Here is a 15,853-nt window from a genome sequence, read left to right on the forward strand (position 1 = left end):
CCATTGATGTCGTCGTCGTCGTTAAGAAACACTATTAAGGAAGGCAACGGGAAACCTGATCTGATTCGTCTTTCACGTGATAAATGTTGATGGAAACAAAGAGAAAATGAACCCTGGCAACTACGCGACTCAGCCCACTGTGTCGGGTGTCGTACCCTGTAGCGAGGTGGCAAAACCTTGGTGGTCGTCATCATACGAAATTTTTCCACAACTATGCGGAAATCGGGTAAAATAAGGCAGTTTAAGTAAGGCATTTAAAATTAAAATAAGACATCTAAACCTCACACTGAAACCTCGGATAAAAATGTAAGCCGTAAACAAAGGTCTTATATAAAAATATAAATAGGCCTCAGCTGTAAAAATATTGGCCACGATACGTCATCAAGATAACTGTCGAAGCAAATGTGCTCTTTAAATTCATTAATACATAAACCAACACATTACTTTTTGGTCCTTAAGGCTTTCTTTCTCCTCCTCCATTATTTATATCTAGTACATGTTTCCCGCTCAGCAAGATAAACCAACACTGAAAGTGTATGTTCTTAGACGTAGGAAACTACCCGCAAATGTAATCCATGCCATGGGCATGAACACGGCGTTTCACCGGTACTTACGAATCTCTTCTATTGCAGGTGCCAAACAAACAAAGCAGCATTGACTTGATCTGGAAGAATGGGCAAAATTTACCGCAGCCTCCATGAGAGACATATCCCGTGTCGTCCAGCTCGTATCTGAAACAAAAAAATAGAATTAGAAAAATGTGGAATATGCAAATACTATGAACCTCGTGTTCAGGGATATGGGGGTCCGCCTTAGAGAAACTTGGTTTCAATTTACGGTTGTTAGAATCATGAAATGAAAAAGTAATGGATCTGTTAACAACTGTCAAAAAGAGGAGGCAAGAGTCACGTAGTTTTTAATGCCAACAGAATGAGAGTCCTTTATGAAGGGGAAAACGGGACTAAATTATTATGGGCTAAGGGACATCGTGTTTACTCGTGACACTGACATAATTATCAGAATCCCACGCCATTACTCGTAGATTATACTAATCGGACTCCAGCATTCATTCAAGGTAATCTATCACAGTTTTATCCCTCCAAGCCGTTCTCAAAGATCTTAGTCACATCCAAGTCAATAATAAAACTACCACTAGCCTACTTCCCAAATATCCTTCAGTTACCTTCAGACGTTCCAAAAATCTTGGAGACAACCTCAAAATCACCAGACCGCTAAGTAAAGCACTTCTCCCTCAAGATCCCTTAGACTCCATAAAATCGCATATGATACAAAACATGCCCAAATGATCAGTCAAACCCTCCGTCATTATAGCCTGAATTTTCCCCAATCCTTTCCTGTCTCATCCTGCAGACCCTGGAATGATTTTTTGCTTCATCAAATGTCAACTGCTCGTATGTTCTGCCATTTATATTAGTCAATTGACTCTTCTGTAAATATCCACAACAGTAATCGCTGAGTATACTCCAATCCCTCTTCCCTGAACAGCTCTCCCAAAGTTCCTAAACACACCTCTCTCACAATTTTGTCGAATGCTTTCGTTCCCTCTTCGAATATTTCTCATTCAACTCTTCATTTTCCTAGTGAATTGTCTTTCTATTCGTCTTCGGTTATCCTTATTGCTGGCTTTTAATACTTGCTGCTTGCGAATCGAGATGGTCATTTCTTCTTGTTCCTCCTGAATTGGAGTTTAACCCTACCCAATGTCGCCGCCGTTTGACAGATGATGGCCATGGACTTGCGTCCTCCGAAAACCCTCCGCCGAGGGGGTTCGGTGGGGAAACGGATCATTGGTCAACGCATCGTCTATCGAACAGTTAAACGGGTTGTGACCACATTCTCTCATTGGGGAGAGCTTTGCCTGCTACGAGACGTCCGAACACTTCATTGTCGGACTCTGTGCTGTTTGGCATTGAAAGTTCGTTTCCAAGGATATATCTCTCATTCGAAGAATCACACAGCTACAAGTGCAAAGCGAAGGATGCGGAAAAAGCCCCGGTGCATTCCAATAAGAATATTACTTCACTGAATCTACCCGATGGAAATGCTGACGCGATGACCGTCGTTCCCTTTGTTCGGCCCCGGTGGAGGCGGGGTAACGTCCTCGCCTGCCAACCCAGAGGTCGGGGATTCGATTCCCGCCTCGGTGGGTTTTCCTCCACCTTAGGCTAGCGTGTATGAAATTGTGCCATTTGTGATATCACTATTCAAAGTCCGAGGTAAAGGCCAAAGGGCTGTTTTCGGAGCAATGCAAAATTAATAAATAGAGGTCAAATGATGACAATAATCAGTCCTCTGGGTTCATTTCTGCAACACCCCTACGCCTTGTTTCCCCTCCTTGCCCAGTATCTACCCTCACTACATCCCTTCCTCTTCCTAGCACCTCTCCCACTCCTTTTCTCCCCTATTCGCCTAATGTTACATGTACCAAACACTGCAACTGACGATGAGCCACTTACCGAAATTCAGTCTGCATCTTCAACAACAGATGCGATGGCTTTGCTATCGTGTTCCGTTCCGGAGTAATAAGATATGATTTTATCTTCGCTTACACCTCTGATGAACAAACTGCGATGACTCGTAGTGTAAATATGCCACAAAATGACTATGGGAGCCATCCTATTATCGCGATACTGAAATCCCTTAGAGACGATATGATCGGCGAGAAACCTGCTACATTCTATCGTCTCGACGACTATGGTAGGGAGAATATTAAAACTAATATGTGAGAGTACCTGGCGCTAAGCACTGTCAAAGCAGAACAGCTCATATCGCTCCTGGAAAAAATATGTACCAGGAATACTCGCAAACAGGTCATTAGTGATCAAAAGTACTCGAGGGATATACGTAGATGGCCTACGCAACGGGCTGAGTCATGTGAAACATGTTTCCGAGAAGTTTACGGTTCGCGTCGAAAGGTTGTGCCAGCATCTTCTGGAGTTATATAAATATTCATGAAATAGCCGATTGGCAAAGATTTCTCTTCAAGTCCTTTTTCCCTTGAGATAATCAACGTCGCACAGACTCTCATTTTCCTCTGTTCTGTTCAAAAGGTCCACGAACTTTTTGATCAGCGCGCCTCCAGTTGGTTATTTTTTAATCCGCTTGGAAGTGCTTTATCCACGGAAACTTTCCAAATAACCGCCTTCAACCAGTTTGCTGAGATCTTTCTTTGTTCATTAATTTCGGCGGTTTATGTGAAGGGGTGTTCGTGGAGTGCGGTGAAAAATCGGATCCACAGAAATGAATTCTATGAAGGAGCAGCATTGTTAATGTGAAATTTTGCGTGAAAATCTGCATATCCTCCATGGAAATTTTTAAGTTGATTACCAAGGCTTATGGTGAGGATGCTATACAACGTACCACGTGTTATGAGTGGTTTACTCAGTTCAAAAAGGGGCGGCAATCACTGGAAAACGACGAGAGTACCATCAACGGTGACTGATGACCCCTAGATCGAGAAAGTGAACGATCTCGTTCGTGCAAATCGACTTTTGACTGTCAGGGAACTTGCATAAGACTGTTGCATCTTGACTTGTTCGCGCTATGAAATCCTGACTGAAAAGTTGAAGATGCATCGAGTCACCGGCAAAATCGTGTCTAGCTTGATGAGGGCAGATCAGAAGCGACATGGAGTTTAACTTTATCAGGAACCGTTTGATCGAGCTGAAGAGAACGAAACCTTCTTGTCCAGGATTATTAAGACGTGACGAGTCATTGATTTATGGATATGACATCGAAACAAAAGTGCAACCTTCGCCATGGATTGGTGAAGCATGTTCCCCGCCCGAAAAAAGCTCAAGTTCGCTCTAACTTCAAGGTAATGTTGACTGTTTTTTTCGATGCGAAGGGAGTTGTGCATCACGAATACCTACCTGAAGGCCAGACAGTCAACACGGAGTACTACCTGTGGGTTATGAAACGCCTAAAAGAGAGAAAATGGCGAAAATGACCCGAACTAAGGAGGAGCGGCGAGTGGTTTTTCCACCAAAACAACGCGCTGGCTCATTCGTATCTCGGAACTCGTGGGTTTTGAACCAACCACTGTGCTTCCCCACTCACCGTAATCACCAGGCATGGCCAAATGTGATTTTTTCCTGTTCCCCAGGCTAAAAACTCCACTCAAAGGAAAACCATTTGCCATCCATCCCAGAGATGGGGAAAAGTTCGACGGATGAGCTTATGAGCATTCTGGAAGAAGCGTTCCATGACTGTTGAAAGACAGACAGGAGTGTGCATATACACTGAGGAGGAGATAACTTTGAAGGGAACCCTAACCAATAATTTGCTAGTGGAGTATTTTTTTAGTTTTGTATTTTCGGAAATGATTGAACACACCTTGTACACCTATAGCAACGCTACATGAATGGTGAGAGGGAAGCGTTTATTAACGGCCCCTTCCTCATTCATCAAGAGGATGAGATTAGGCGCTCCACTCTCTCGGAAGCTCTATTTCTTATCAATAGAGCAATTTCTTCAAATTCTAATGACCCCTATGGATGGCGTCCTGCTTCCTGGACACGCCTACCGAAGGCTGGCGCAATGCCGATGAACTCAGCATGCTTGGGAAAAAAGAGGAAGATTTTGCTGGGGTAGCATCGTGCATTTAGATGCACTCTTAGCTCCATGATGCTACGAGGAATATTCGGAAAGGGCTGTATTCGTATATTTTTTATTGGCGTGTCAGAACAAAGTTGTACGCATATAGCGCCATCTATTGATTATTTCCGAAGCCACTTAAATTATTGTTTTTATTCAGCAGTTTTTTGCTTGTCGGTTAAAGGGGACAAATATGTTGGCGAAAATCGTTGCTCCCGCCGGATGCGGAGTGCGTGCAGTGATTCAAATTTTGCGTTCAAAGGGATCATCATCTATCCAAATTCGTTAAGCGCTGGGCCTAGTTTATGAACATACAGTAATGAGTGGTGGAGAGGTTATGCAATGGGGTTGAGTCTTCAAAATGGCCGCACAAAGGTGCATGATGATGAGCAAAGTGGTAAGACCTGTACCCAGACGGACGAAATCGTTCAACGAGTGGATTGAAAACTGCGATCTGATCGACAATCAGGCTGATCTATTTCATTCGTTGGACGCACCACTGAAAGCTCGAATATCACAGATGGCGCAAGGTGAGTACCAAAAATGCTTCCAGGCCTTAAAACAAAGATCAAAGAATGTTGAGTGGAAGAGCATTTTTGGACCGCTTTCCACAAGTCGGACAAGTCTTGACCTTGCACCTAGCGAATATTTTATCTGTCTCCTGCCGTCCGGAATAGTTCTCCTTCACGACAACGCGCGTCCTCACACCGCTGCCCGAACCAAGGAGAAGATTCAAGATTTTAGTTGGAAACTTTTTCATCATCCGCCCTACAGTCCCGACCCCGCACTAAGCGACAATTTCCTCTTCTTGCAATTGAAGCAATAACTTGGTGGACAACAGTTTGAAGACGACGAGGAACTCAAGTCCACCGCTGTCAACCTTTTCCATTCCCTGGTGACCAATTTCTATGCTGGGAGATTGAAGAAGCTGCTGCAGTGCAACGGAAAACGTTTTGAAGTTAACAGCGATTATGTAGAAAAGTGAAGTAGGTTTGCAGGAAACTAAAGCCGCCAATAAAAACTTATTCTTTTAAGTTCAAACAGACCTAACTTAAAAAAATAGCCCTCGTATTTTAAATTCCATAAAATTAGTGGATTGTGCGTAGGTATGTGGACGGACAAAACTGAATAATCTCTAGGTTTCTACTCGACTACCATCTTCGAGCGAGTTTATGGCGTAACATGGTGGAAATCCTTCATGATGAAAGAAGACACTTGCATTTTCCACATAGACTATTTTTACTACGACTGAGGTTTCGTTAGAGCCTAACATCGGTAATTCCTTGCTTCTAAACCGTAGTCCCATATCTTCTCCTATCGTTGCTTTTCAATCTCCCATCTCCATTAAATACCCAGTTCCACGAACTGCGATTATTTCACATAATTGATCATCTACCCAGTCGATTCCATCCTCCTTATATTTCCTCAGCGGCGTGCAGACCTGAACATTAACCAATTTCGTTGATGAAGCCTTTACTTCTACTAATAATGCTCTATTAGTCGCCTGCTGCATATTTGATACGCTTCTCCCTCACTGGCTCTCTTCCTCTCTGCTGCATATAACTTTATAAATATCGGTGAAGCTCACCTTGCACAGGTCTAAAATATCTATTTTCATCTCTCGCTCTATATTTTCTAAATTCCCTATCTTTATCATCATCCATATATTCCAAGTCCCTTTTCTCAGTCCTATTTTGTGTCATCTTCGGGGAGTTTTTAAAAAGAACAACGGAATATTTACGGTGACTGGCAGTTTGGGACAAAAAGGCACGTTTTTCTAACTACGGGTGCAATAGTTATTTTTCGAGTCATATCAAGTAAATTGCTATACATATAGAAAATACACCATTAATTGGCATTATTTTAAAGCATTAGTACGGCTTATGAAGTAAATAAGAAACGGACGATTAATTAAGAAAAGAGAAGTATTCGACTAATTCGAAGCATCCGGCAATAGGTCTTCGGGGGTGTAGAGATGAACAGAGTACAGGCACGATAAATGCCATTGTGACATTAAACTTTTCTTAAGAGAACCAAAATCTTACCCCACAGCGCTGCAGCGAGACGACGGTCCACGGCATATTAGCCTGAAGCTTTCTTCTACCTCCGGAAACAACCATGGTTCGACACACTTTTCCGCCTCCTGACAAAGGGGCCGTTTGAATTCCGATTCTTTTGGAGGCACTGCCGAGCAGGAAGCACTCTCATCGAATTCAAAGTATCGCAGTTCATCAACGTGGCTAAATGGTATAACATGCCGCACTCTCTTCGTCAGTTTTGACCGAAGGACAGCGAAACAACCAGATAATTTTGATCTCAACAGACTTTGTATTAAATTTAAACGCACCCATTCTTCAAGATTAGTAATTTTAAAACGTCCTTCGTCCTCCGAGTTCCACACGGAGTCTGCGTTGAATAGTATACTGGCTTTTGCAAATTCGTAAGTTAAGTCATCACCCGAGAACATAGTACTTTCTGTAAATCATGTGAACAGATCTCCTTCAATGCTTCTCAAAGGATGATAAACAAGAACAGCGTTTATAGCTCTTATCGCCATGGTTACGATTTTAAACAAATAACAACACACATATCGTTGGTAAACAAATTAAAAAAATAATTCTATTCTTAGTATTTTTAAAAATAAAATGAGACCTCCCCTCAGTAAGTGCAATTTTGAAAATTCGTCCTCTCTTAATCACGATATTTTTTTACTCTTGCACGTTTTTCCATTAAACTAATCAATTTAGCGATGATTCATGAACAAATAACACATTTCTGTTACTAATTCGGCGTGCACTCGTGTAAAGGTTGTAATAAAGTAACTCGAAATAACTTAAGGCAAAATCCTAATCGACAGGAAATGACGATCAAGAATTATAAAGACAGACTTCATGAGCACAAAAATTATTTTTTTGCAATGCTCAGGACTTTCTTACGTGGAGTACCACGCATGGCAGCAACAGAAATGTTTAATCTTCGTGTAGACGGACTTCAAATTGCTGTATAATAACGAGGTCGCAACTCAGTGTAACCCCGTTAACAGATAGATAGTGTATGTCAGTTATTGACATACACTGTTATCAATTCCCAAGTAGCATTAATAATTAGAATTAGGCCGAGCAAACAACGCCTAGTAAATTGCCTAATATTTAGAATTGCTAGTAACCTTCTGAAATTGGGATACATGTATTTTTGAAATATTTAAAAACTCACGTTTGACAACATTCAAATATCGTGGTTTTTTGTAGTAGGAACTCCATTGCATATTTCTGAAATAAAATTTACCCAAGAGGAATGTTGTTTATTTTCTTGGAGCTAAGTTGTTTCCGCCAATCTTACTGACTAGGCTAGGTCATCACTGTTGGACACCCAATTTGGAACTGTCCCAAAAAAATGAAACAACATGAAGTGACTCACGAAATTTGGTTTTGAGGAAGTTGACAGAATCTTAAATTCAGACTAATTTACCATTACCATGAATAACTTTTCTGAGAGAGCATTAAAGACATGACATTAGGTTGCAATCATTCCCTTAACCACAGTAACTATTATCTCAAAGAACTAGCCATATTAATATCCTGTTAACTTGTCACGATAAGCAAATATGACATTTCAAACTACTACACCAAATGTGACGTCTCCAGTGTAACTTTAAGGAACTTGCATATCGTATTGAAATAAGTAATAAATAACTAAGTAATTTCACACACACACTTCACTTGGAACATCACCTAGGAAATCTGGATGGTTTCTGAGAGGTAACTAGAAAAGTTTCTCGTACATTTAAATTCTCTGAACTTTAATATACAATTCATGTGTGAAAAAAAAAGTCCCACAAATTCCCTCCACTTATTCATTTCTTAAGGCAAAGTTAGGTAACAATACTCCTATTTTTTGGAAGGAAATCTATACAGACCAATTAATTCTAGTTCAAGGCATTGTTTTGCCCTAAAGCTTTCAGAATTTCATGCAATGACCCACTGACTAGCCTTCATTGCTATATCAGATTAAAATATACACAAGGAACTGATGTAAATTAAAACTAACAGTTTACAATGGCTACCCAGAACTAATCTTTACTGAAGGAAACTTACTAAGTTAGCCGTAGACAACATTTAAAACTTTCTATAAAAGATCCCACAGCCAAATTGAAACGATTTCTCTGGGGAATATTTCTCAAAACGTAATCAAGAATGTACCAAAAGAAAAAATTAAATTTGTCTTTGAGAATAATTTATGCCTTGAAAACCTGAATTCACATGCTCCCAAGATGTGAGAAGTGGAGTGTATGAATTTAAGCACACAGTGTGTTCCACTAAATATATTGGGCAAACGGGACAGAAATTTAAAGAAAAGATAAAAGACCACAAAACTTGCATTTAGAATAGGAACATAACATCCCTCTCGGCAAAGTAACTTATCCTATGTGACCACAAAAGTGACTTCGAGATGATAATGCTCCATTTTGAAAGGTCATGGACCCGATTCATTGCAGCAATCAGAAATTTCAGAATGTCCACCGCGAGGCTGAACTTGCCAACAAAATGTTGAATCCCTCCCACTCCTCCATCGTAGATAGACTACTCTTTCACGTCCAGTGCCCCCCACGAGGTGATCCCCCTCCGAAACAAACCCTTAATGATTGACACCAAATGCTGTACTTCCTTTACCCTCCCATCTGCATTCAAACCTTTTCACACCTCCACCCCACCCTCCCCTGCTCTGAAGGAATACACAACGGTTGTCTTCAGCGAGGACCACCTGACAATGACATCCAACATCGATACCTAGGTCATGTTATAACTGAATTGTGTAATTGCGAAGTTCAAATAACTTATAATGCTTGGCGTTATTATTTGCGGGAAATCTGATTAGTTACTTAATCCTCAAGAGAAACTTTTTTACTTACAAGTCACTTGGCCTCCATCTAATTCGTCTAACCTTTTCTATTAACCACCAGTATCAATCCATAATAATCACTTGTATACCTTAATATATAAATACTTTCAACAGAGGAGTAACTTGAAATCATAATATGCTATTAGCAACCAACCAATTTCATTCATGCGATGTCGAGACTCGCTAGTTTTCAATTACTGAAATGGGAAAACTCAGTTTAAGAGCAATGCTGAACTTATAACAACTTCTCATTACTCAATGACACCCACTCTTTTTCTGTTCAACGCTGAACTTTTTTTTTAATGGTCTACATTATGAAATTGCCAAGTCCAGTCATCTCACATCTTTCGAAGATTAAAGTCAACAGTAAGACAAAGCCCGACACAAGTTGATCAACAACTCCTCATATTAGTCCTTTTAATTTCGAATGTCTAAAGGTCTGCAGGCCAGATCACAAAACCCCAGGTGAAAAACTTCAATCAATGTTTAATCCAGCTTGTTTATAACAAAATGTAGTGTTGTAAGTTTAAAAGAATGAGACGAAACCTCTTATTTTCAGTGACTGTAATTATTTGTGTTGAGTGCTTGTTAAAGCCAACAAGTAACATTATGCAAGACTTTTGAGCGACGATATTTCTTACAATTGCACGATGTTAAAATTCAACTCATACCTTTAAAGTGATCTAACAAGTGTATTGAACATACAGAATAACGAAAATAATGGCTAATGGCAAAACTTAGGACATCTAATAAACAGGGGCGGTCTCGTGGGATACTGTGATCATTCATCATAGATTTTGTATCCATACACACCACTCACAGCAAGTAAGGAAAAATGGTAGAGGGCCAGAATTATAGTTAATATGTTCATAAGCAATAACTAATCAGTTCAGTTTTTCTCAATGATTTTTATGAAGTAAAGGGAAACAATAAGTGCTCTCAGGGACCTCCAGCAAAATACATTGCTTGCCCCAAAGACCACCCCTGAAAACAAGATAGTTCACTCTATTCATGAACAAATATGAATGTAGTTAAACCTACACCCCATAAAATAATATTAACATTACTCAATAGGGAACTTGTAAGCTGTATAAATATTGCTACCATCTAATTGGTATACACACAAACAATTTGATCACACTATTTAAAAGGAAATTCATTCACAGTTCTATCAATGACAAGCCATTAACACTCTCAAGTCCTGAATGCCATTGTAACTTTCATACATTGCACTAAATACCACCCAATGCTCGTAACACAATATTGAAATGTATTCTCAACTACACTTTTAGAAATGTTAGTGTCAACTAGCATATTAGGGTGCCCACATGAGGTGCGAACCTAAGCCACATGTCTCACCATTAACTTTTAAAAGGCTCCTCCAAAATTACTAACCATTCTGCTTACCTGAAAAATTTAAGGCAAATAGATATTATTATTATTAGTGAATATTTACAATGCTAATAATGGTCCTTAGTAATTTCCAGCATTTTGTACTAGAGCTTTCACTTGTACTTAAAATAGGGGGCAATGAGATTCAAATTATTGATGCTTAAGCATGAAATATTTCCAAACTTACTGATTTTAAAATTTAATATAATATTAACATATTTCTCTTGTAAATGCATTTCTGTACACACACAGAAAGAGAGGTTAACATACTCCTGGCAAGAAACTGGCTTATTATAGTTTTGCAACCAGTAATCAATTTGGAGATAGTTAATTTCTGCATATGCCAGAGTTGTATATTACACAATAGTCTACATTTATAGAAAAATACAAAATACAGATATTGTGGAGACATTTCTTGAAATTGTAGACTATAAGTAGGAGAAATACTTTTTTTAACAATTGGTACAAATCACCAAAAAGAGGGGGTAAAAGGAAAACTTTTCAACTGAAACAAGATCATAGTGGTGAATATGCTAAAAACTATACACAAAAAAGTATACATTATACAGTGTCTGTATTGTTACAATAAATCACCTTTCCAATATACAAACAACTGGTACAGGTAAAACTTGCCATCTGAGATTTTTGGAAAAGGCAAGCCCATAAAATATAGATTGAATATAAAAACCAACTACAATTCCAAGGTCAATTAACGCCCAAAGACACAAAAGGCTCTCGTCTGTATTTATACATACTCTCATCGTGGTTTTCTCGTGACAATTTTTACTTAAGTCAAACGACTGGATATAACACATTCTTTCTATCAACAGAACACTACAGTGAGGTACAAAGCAGCACTCCCAAGAGTCATTTTGGCTACAGTAGTACTAAAATACAAATATCCTAATGTCTCACCTGTACAGTTTACCCTATAAGTCTATTCAGGATCAATATTTACAATGGTATTTACAATTTGACAGACTTTTTATATTCTTATTTATATAATTAGAATAATATTAATAATAAAAACCACCCTGTTGAAAAACTAAATACACCCTTTTTTTCTCCTTATCCAGTTAAATGAGAAAGATGCACTGATTCCCAACGAGGCTCCTCGTCACAAATAACCTTGCTAGTTTCTGTATCAGAAAATATCACAACTGGAGGTGGGTAAAATGTCCAAGGAAATTAGATTATGCCAACTAATACACTTTTTGATAACACTCACTTCGAGCTCACACACAAAAACTACTATCACCTCCTGTCCATTCAAGCAAACGTGTTCAATAATAAACATTTTTACCTCATGTCCCCTCTTCCTATACATGCATATGCTTTTTTCTTATATGTATATATGTACACAAATTAATTTTTCTCACACAACCTAATAGTTACTTATTTACAAGTCCCACACACTCAACACTTATACAAAATATAACAACAGGTAATTTAAGAGGGAGGAATTTGAAAGGAGGATTCATCTCTTGATAGTTTAAGGCAGCATAGTATCTACATGGTTTCAACTCAAGAAGAGGAGAGAGGAAAAAAATATTACGTCACAATTTTAGCCAAGGCATATCACCCTTTCGGACTCTGACTTCCCAAATCCTTTCTTTAATGTACGATCCCTATTCAACTTTTTTGAGGGGACAGAAAAGGCAGAGATCCCCCAAAATTTAATGCAATCACAAAGCACTTCCAACTCACGATGGGAAATATCAGGAACCTTCCAGGCAACATAGTGTTTCACTCATACCATTAACCAGCATGGCTGATGTAAATATTATTCGCTCCAACTCACCTCGACTGAAGCTCAAAGGATATTTTTTTATTTTATTTAAATCCACAGTGAAAAAGGCTATTAATCCTATTCAATTTGTGGATGCTCAACACTTAGGGCAACCTGTGCAAATAGCCATGAATGGTAGGTGAGACACATAATTAACAGAAAACATTTGCCCCCAACCTACGCCACCTCTAAGTGGAAGTCATTGCATGCTAATATATCACCAAAGCGGTGGCAGATGTGAAGGTGATGGCGGGGAGCCATCGGAAATGATGGGTCACTTGTCCTTAGAAAGGCGTCTTCTCTTGCTGGCTGGAAGTTCCGACTCAGACACTGGAAAGAAAACAGAAGTCATTCAGTGCATACGAAAATCACAAACTCATGAAAACAAATTTATGGGTTTTAAGAGCGAGGAAAGAGGAAAAACATAATTCAAGGTCTTCACTGTGCGGCTGGTTTGGATGTTAAGTGTTGATGAAGAAAACTATGAATAATACAACAACTGAACGATATAAATGGTGCAATGCAAGAAACAAACACAGACTTAAGCTGGCATTAATATTCTCAACAATGAAGTTTTCTCAGGTCTTCCACCAGGTCAGGGGTTCCAGCTTGGCCGACATTTCGACACTCAACTCGAGCATCGTCCTCGGGGCTGGTGAGTGCCAACTCTGCGTTTTGCCCGTCTCAAATAAGGAAGGAAAATAACATGGTGCCATGGTAACCAATCGGAAGGTTCTAACATGTCTCCCTCCACCACGGACCAATCACAAGACACCTGACCCAACCAGTGATCACAAGTTAAGTGTTGGCAATAGAACAATTGAATTTACTCTAAACATGTAATGTGTTGAAATTCACCCTCATTGGCACGCATAAACTCAACAAATGAATAAGTTTTAGGAATTACAAAATAGCTATAGACATCATCAGTCCCATGTTTTCCATATCATTTATTAAGAGCAGCCGATCGTATATTAGGGAAATAAAAAAAAGAGAAAAAATTCCCTATGGCAGGTTGACATAGAGAAATTTCACTAAATGAGCATGCCACCTAATGAGCAAAACATATTGTAAAAAATGATTGCCACACGAGAGACATTTAGCATAAAGAGTGACAAGGATGGGGGAAATCCCAGATTGTGCACCTGCTGCATTATTCTTTCGCTCCATTAGGATCTCAGTGCAGCTTGTGGTTACAAACTTGTGTTCAGACGTAGTATTTGTGATTTCTACCAGTAAAGTCACAAAAATATGAATAATTTTCTAAGAATAAACCTTGTAGATTAATTGTTTAGTTTTTTTTTGGCATGGAATGCATCATCATCATATTTAATATTAATTTATATGGGAAAAATTGCTTCACTCAACAGGTGTTTTGCATTGAGTAAGATTCTAGAGCTCTTCTTGCTAAGCAAGGTTCCACGGTTTGCAAAAAAAACTTTTAAAATAGCAATTGAACACTGCAATTGGCGATCTCATTGCGAAGCATGCATCACCTTTCCTGAGGATTTTCCAAGTAAGTCCTGTGATATAATTATGCAATTTGTGACATCATACGCAGTTGGACTAGTCATTTTTGGGACCTGAGGAAACCAGAGATACCTCAAGAGAGAGAGAGAGAGAGAGCAGAGGATGAGGTTTTGATATTCAGTCACGATACAGGCTTCCCTCTGCATGCATTAGATCACAGAACAGCAGATGGTACAACAGACATGCAAAATGATGCCAAGGACAACTCAAAAGAGGAGTCACTCCAGACATACAATATTGTCATCAGTCTTTCATCCTCTCCACTCACTTCAATACCTCATGAAGTAGGTATTTCAGTTTTAATAGTGGAATAGAGCTTGTGTGTAGAAAACATAATATGTGACACACCCCAAAAATCAAACTACAGTAATCCCCCATGACCACTTCCGTTTACACTAAATTTGCATCAACATGTGAATGTATGAATGAATGTATTCACGCATTCATGATTTAACTTCCCACTTTGACTTGGCTGCAGATGTGCGTTTTTATGATTACATACACTCATTACCCATTCACTCATGTTTAGGTTAAGGGAATTACTAGAGATACCGTCACATGCCATCCTACGTTTCACATGAGTGACGACGAGATGGGAAAACCAAGAATGATTGTGGGCCTGTTGCTTCCGTATGAGCGGAGCACTCGTTCCACTCGCATCTTAGTCTCTCTAGTGATTACACATTCTTCCGCACTTGTGCGCAAGAAATATTACTTGGGATATTTTGTGCTTAGCTTTAAAAATGTCCCCGAAGGAGAGCCATAAGAGAAAAAAATAACTGTAGAAATGAAAGAGAAATTACTGAGAAACTCAAGCGAGGTGTGAGCATTGCTGATCTGTCATACACGTACTATCGGTTGACATGAGTGACTTGCACTTCTAGTTTTATTTAGAAATGTATCATAAATAATAAACTAATTATTTTTTATCTTTTTCAATTTCCACAAATCAAAGTTGTATTCAGTATTCAAGTTGGTTCGCTATTAGAAGAAAACATTAAGATAATTTATGATGCGAAAAAGGCTATTCGGGTCTCTCCCCAGGTCAGCTCTTCCATCGATGACGCCAAACGTTTTAGTTTTAGGTGGGCCGTCTATCCTACACGCGACAAGCACCAATCGCCTGCGGGTGTTCGTTCAGGCTATGTCGTGTTTTTACACAGTGGACCCCTGTCGATTGACTCGGTGCACGTGCATCATGCAGCGGACGACCGGACAGCGGAACGCCATCAAATTTTGTATAGGACCAGGGAAATCGGGTACGGATATGTTGGGCATGATTCGCCAAGTGTTCAAGGATGAAAGCATGTCACAAACTGCAGTTTTCATGTGGCACAACTCTTCAAAGATGGCCGAGAGAGTGTGGAGGATGAGTCCCAAGCTGGACGGCCGTCGATGTCAAGACCCGACAACAACTTGCAACGTGTGAGCAAAGCACTGAATTCAGACCGTTGCACCGGTCAAGGGTGCCCATGATCGCAGATCGTATTGGAATTTATAAGATGACAGTGAATACCATTATCACTGAAAATAAGGCGGCGCGAAAGATCTGCGCTTAACTTGTTTCGAAGGTCTTGACGGGTGACCAAAAGCAGAGCCGAGTGTCAGCTTGAGAAGACCTCTTGC

At 39.6% G+C, this 15,853-nt stretch overlaps 1 protein-coding gene across 1 annotated transcript in view; it reads right to left on the reverse strand.

The window, feature by feature from the left end:
• Positions 1-10,121: 10,121 nt before the first annotated feature.
• Positions 10,122-15,853, reverse strand: part of LOC139694824 (streptococcal hemagglutinin-like) — a 60,110-nt gene continuing 54,378 nt past the window's right edge. The window contains exon 10 of the mRNA XM_071593342.1: positions 10,122-13,027. Within this exon, the coding sequence (XP_071449443.1) occupies positions 12,972-13,027 (56 nt within the window). The 3' untranslated portion in view covers positions 10,122-12,971. The remainder of the gene's footprint in view (positions 13,028-15,853) is intronic.

Source organism: Hetaerina americana, unplaced genomic scaffold (genome assembly GCF_022747635.1).
Source record: "Hetaerina americana unplaced genomic scaffold, ioHetAmer1.1.p SCAF_56, whole genome shotgun sequence".
Taxonomy (NCBI): Eukaryota; Metazoa; Arthropoda; class Insecta; order Odonata; family Calopterygidae; genus Hetaerina; species Hetaerina americana.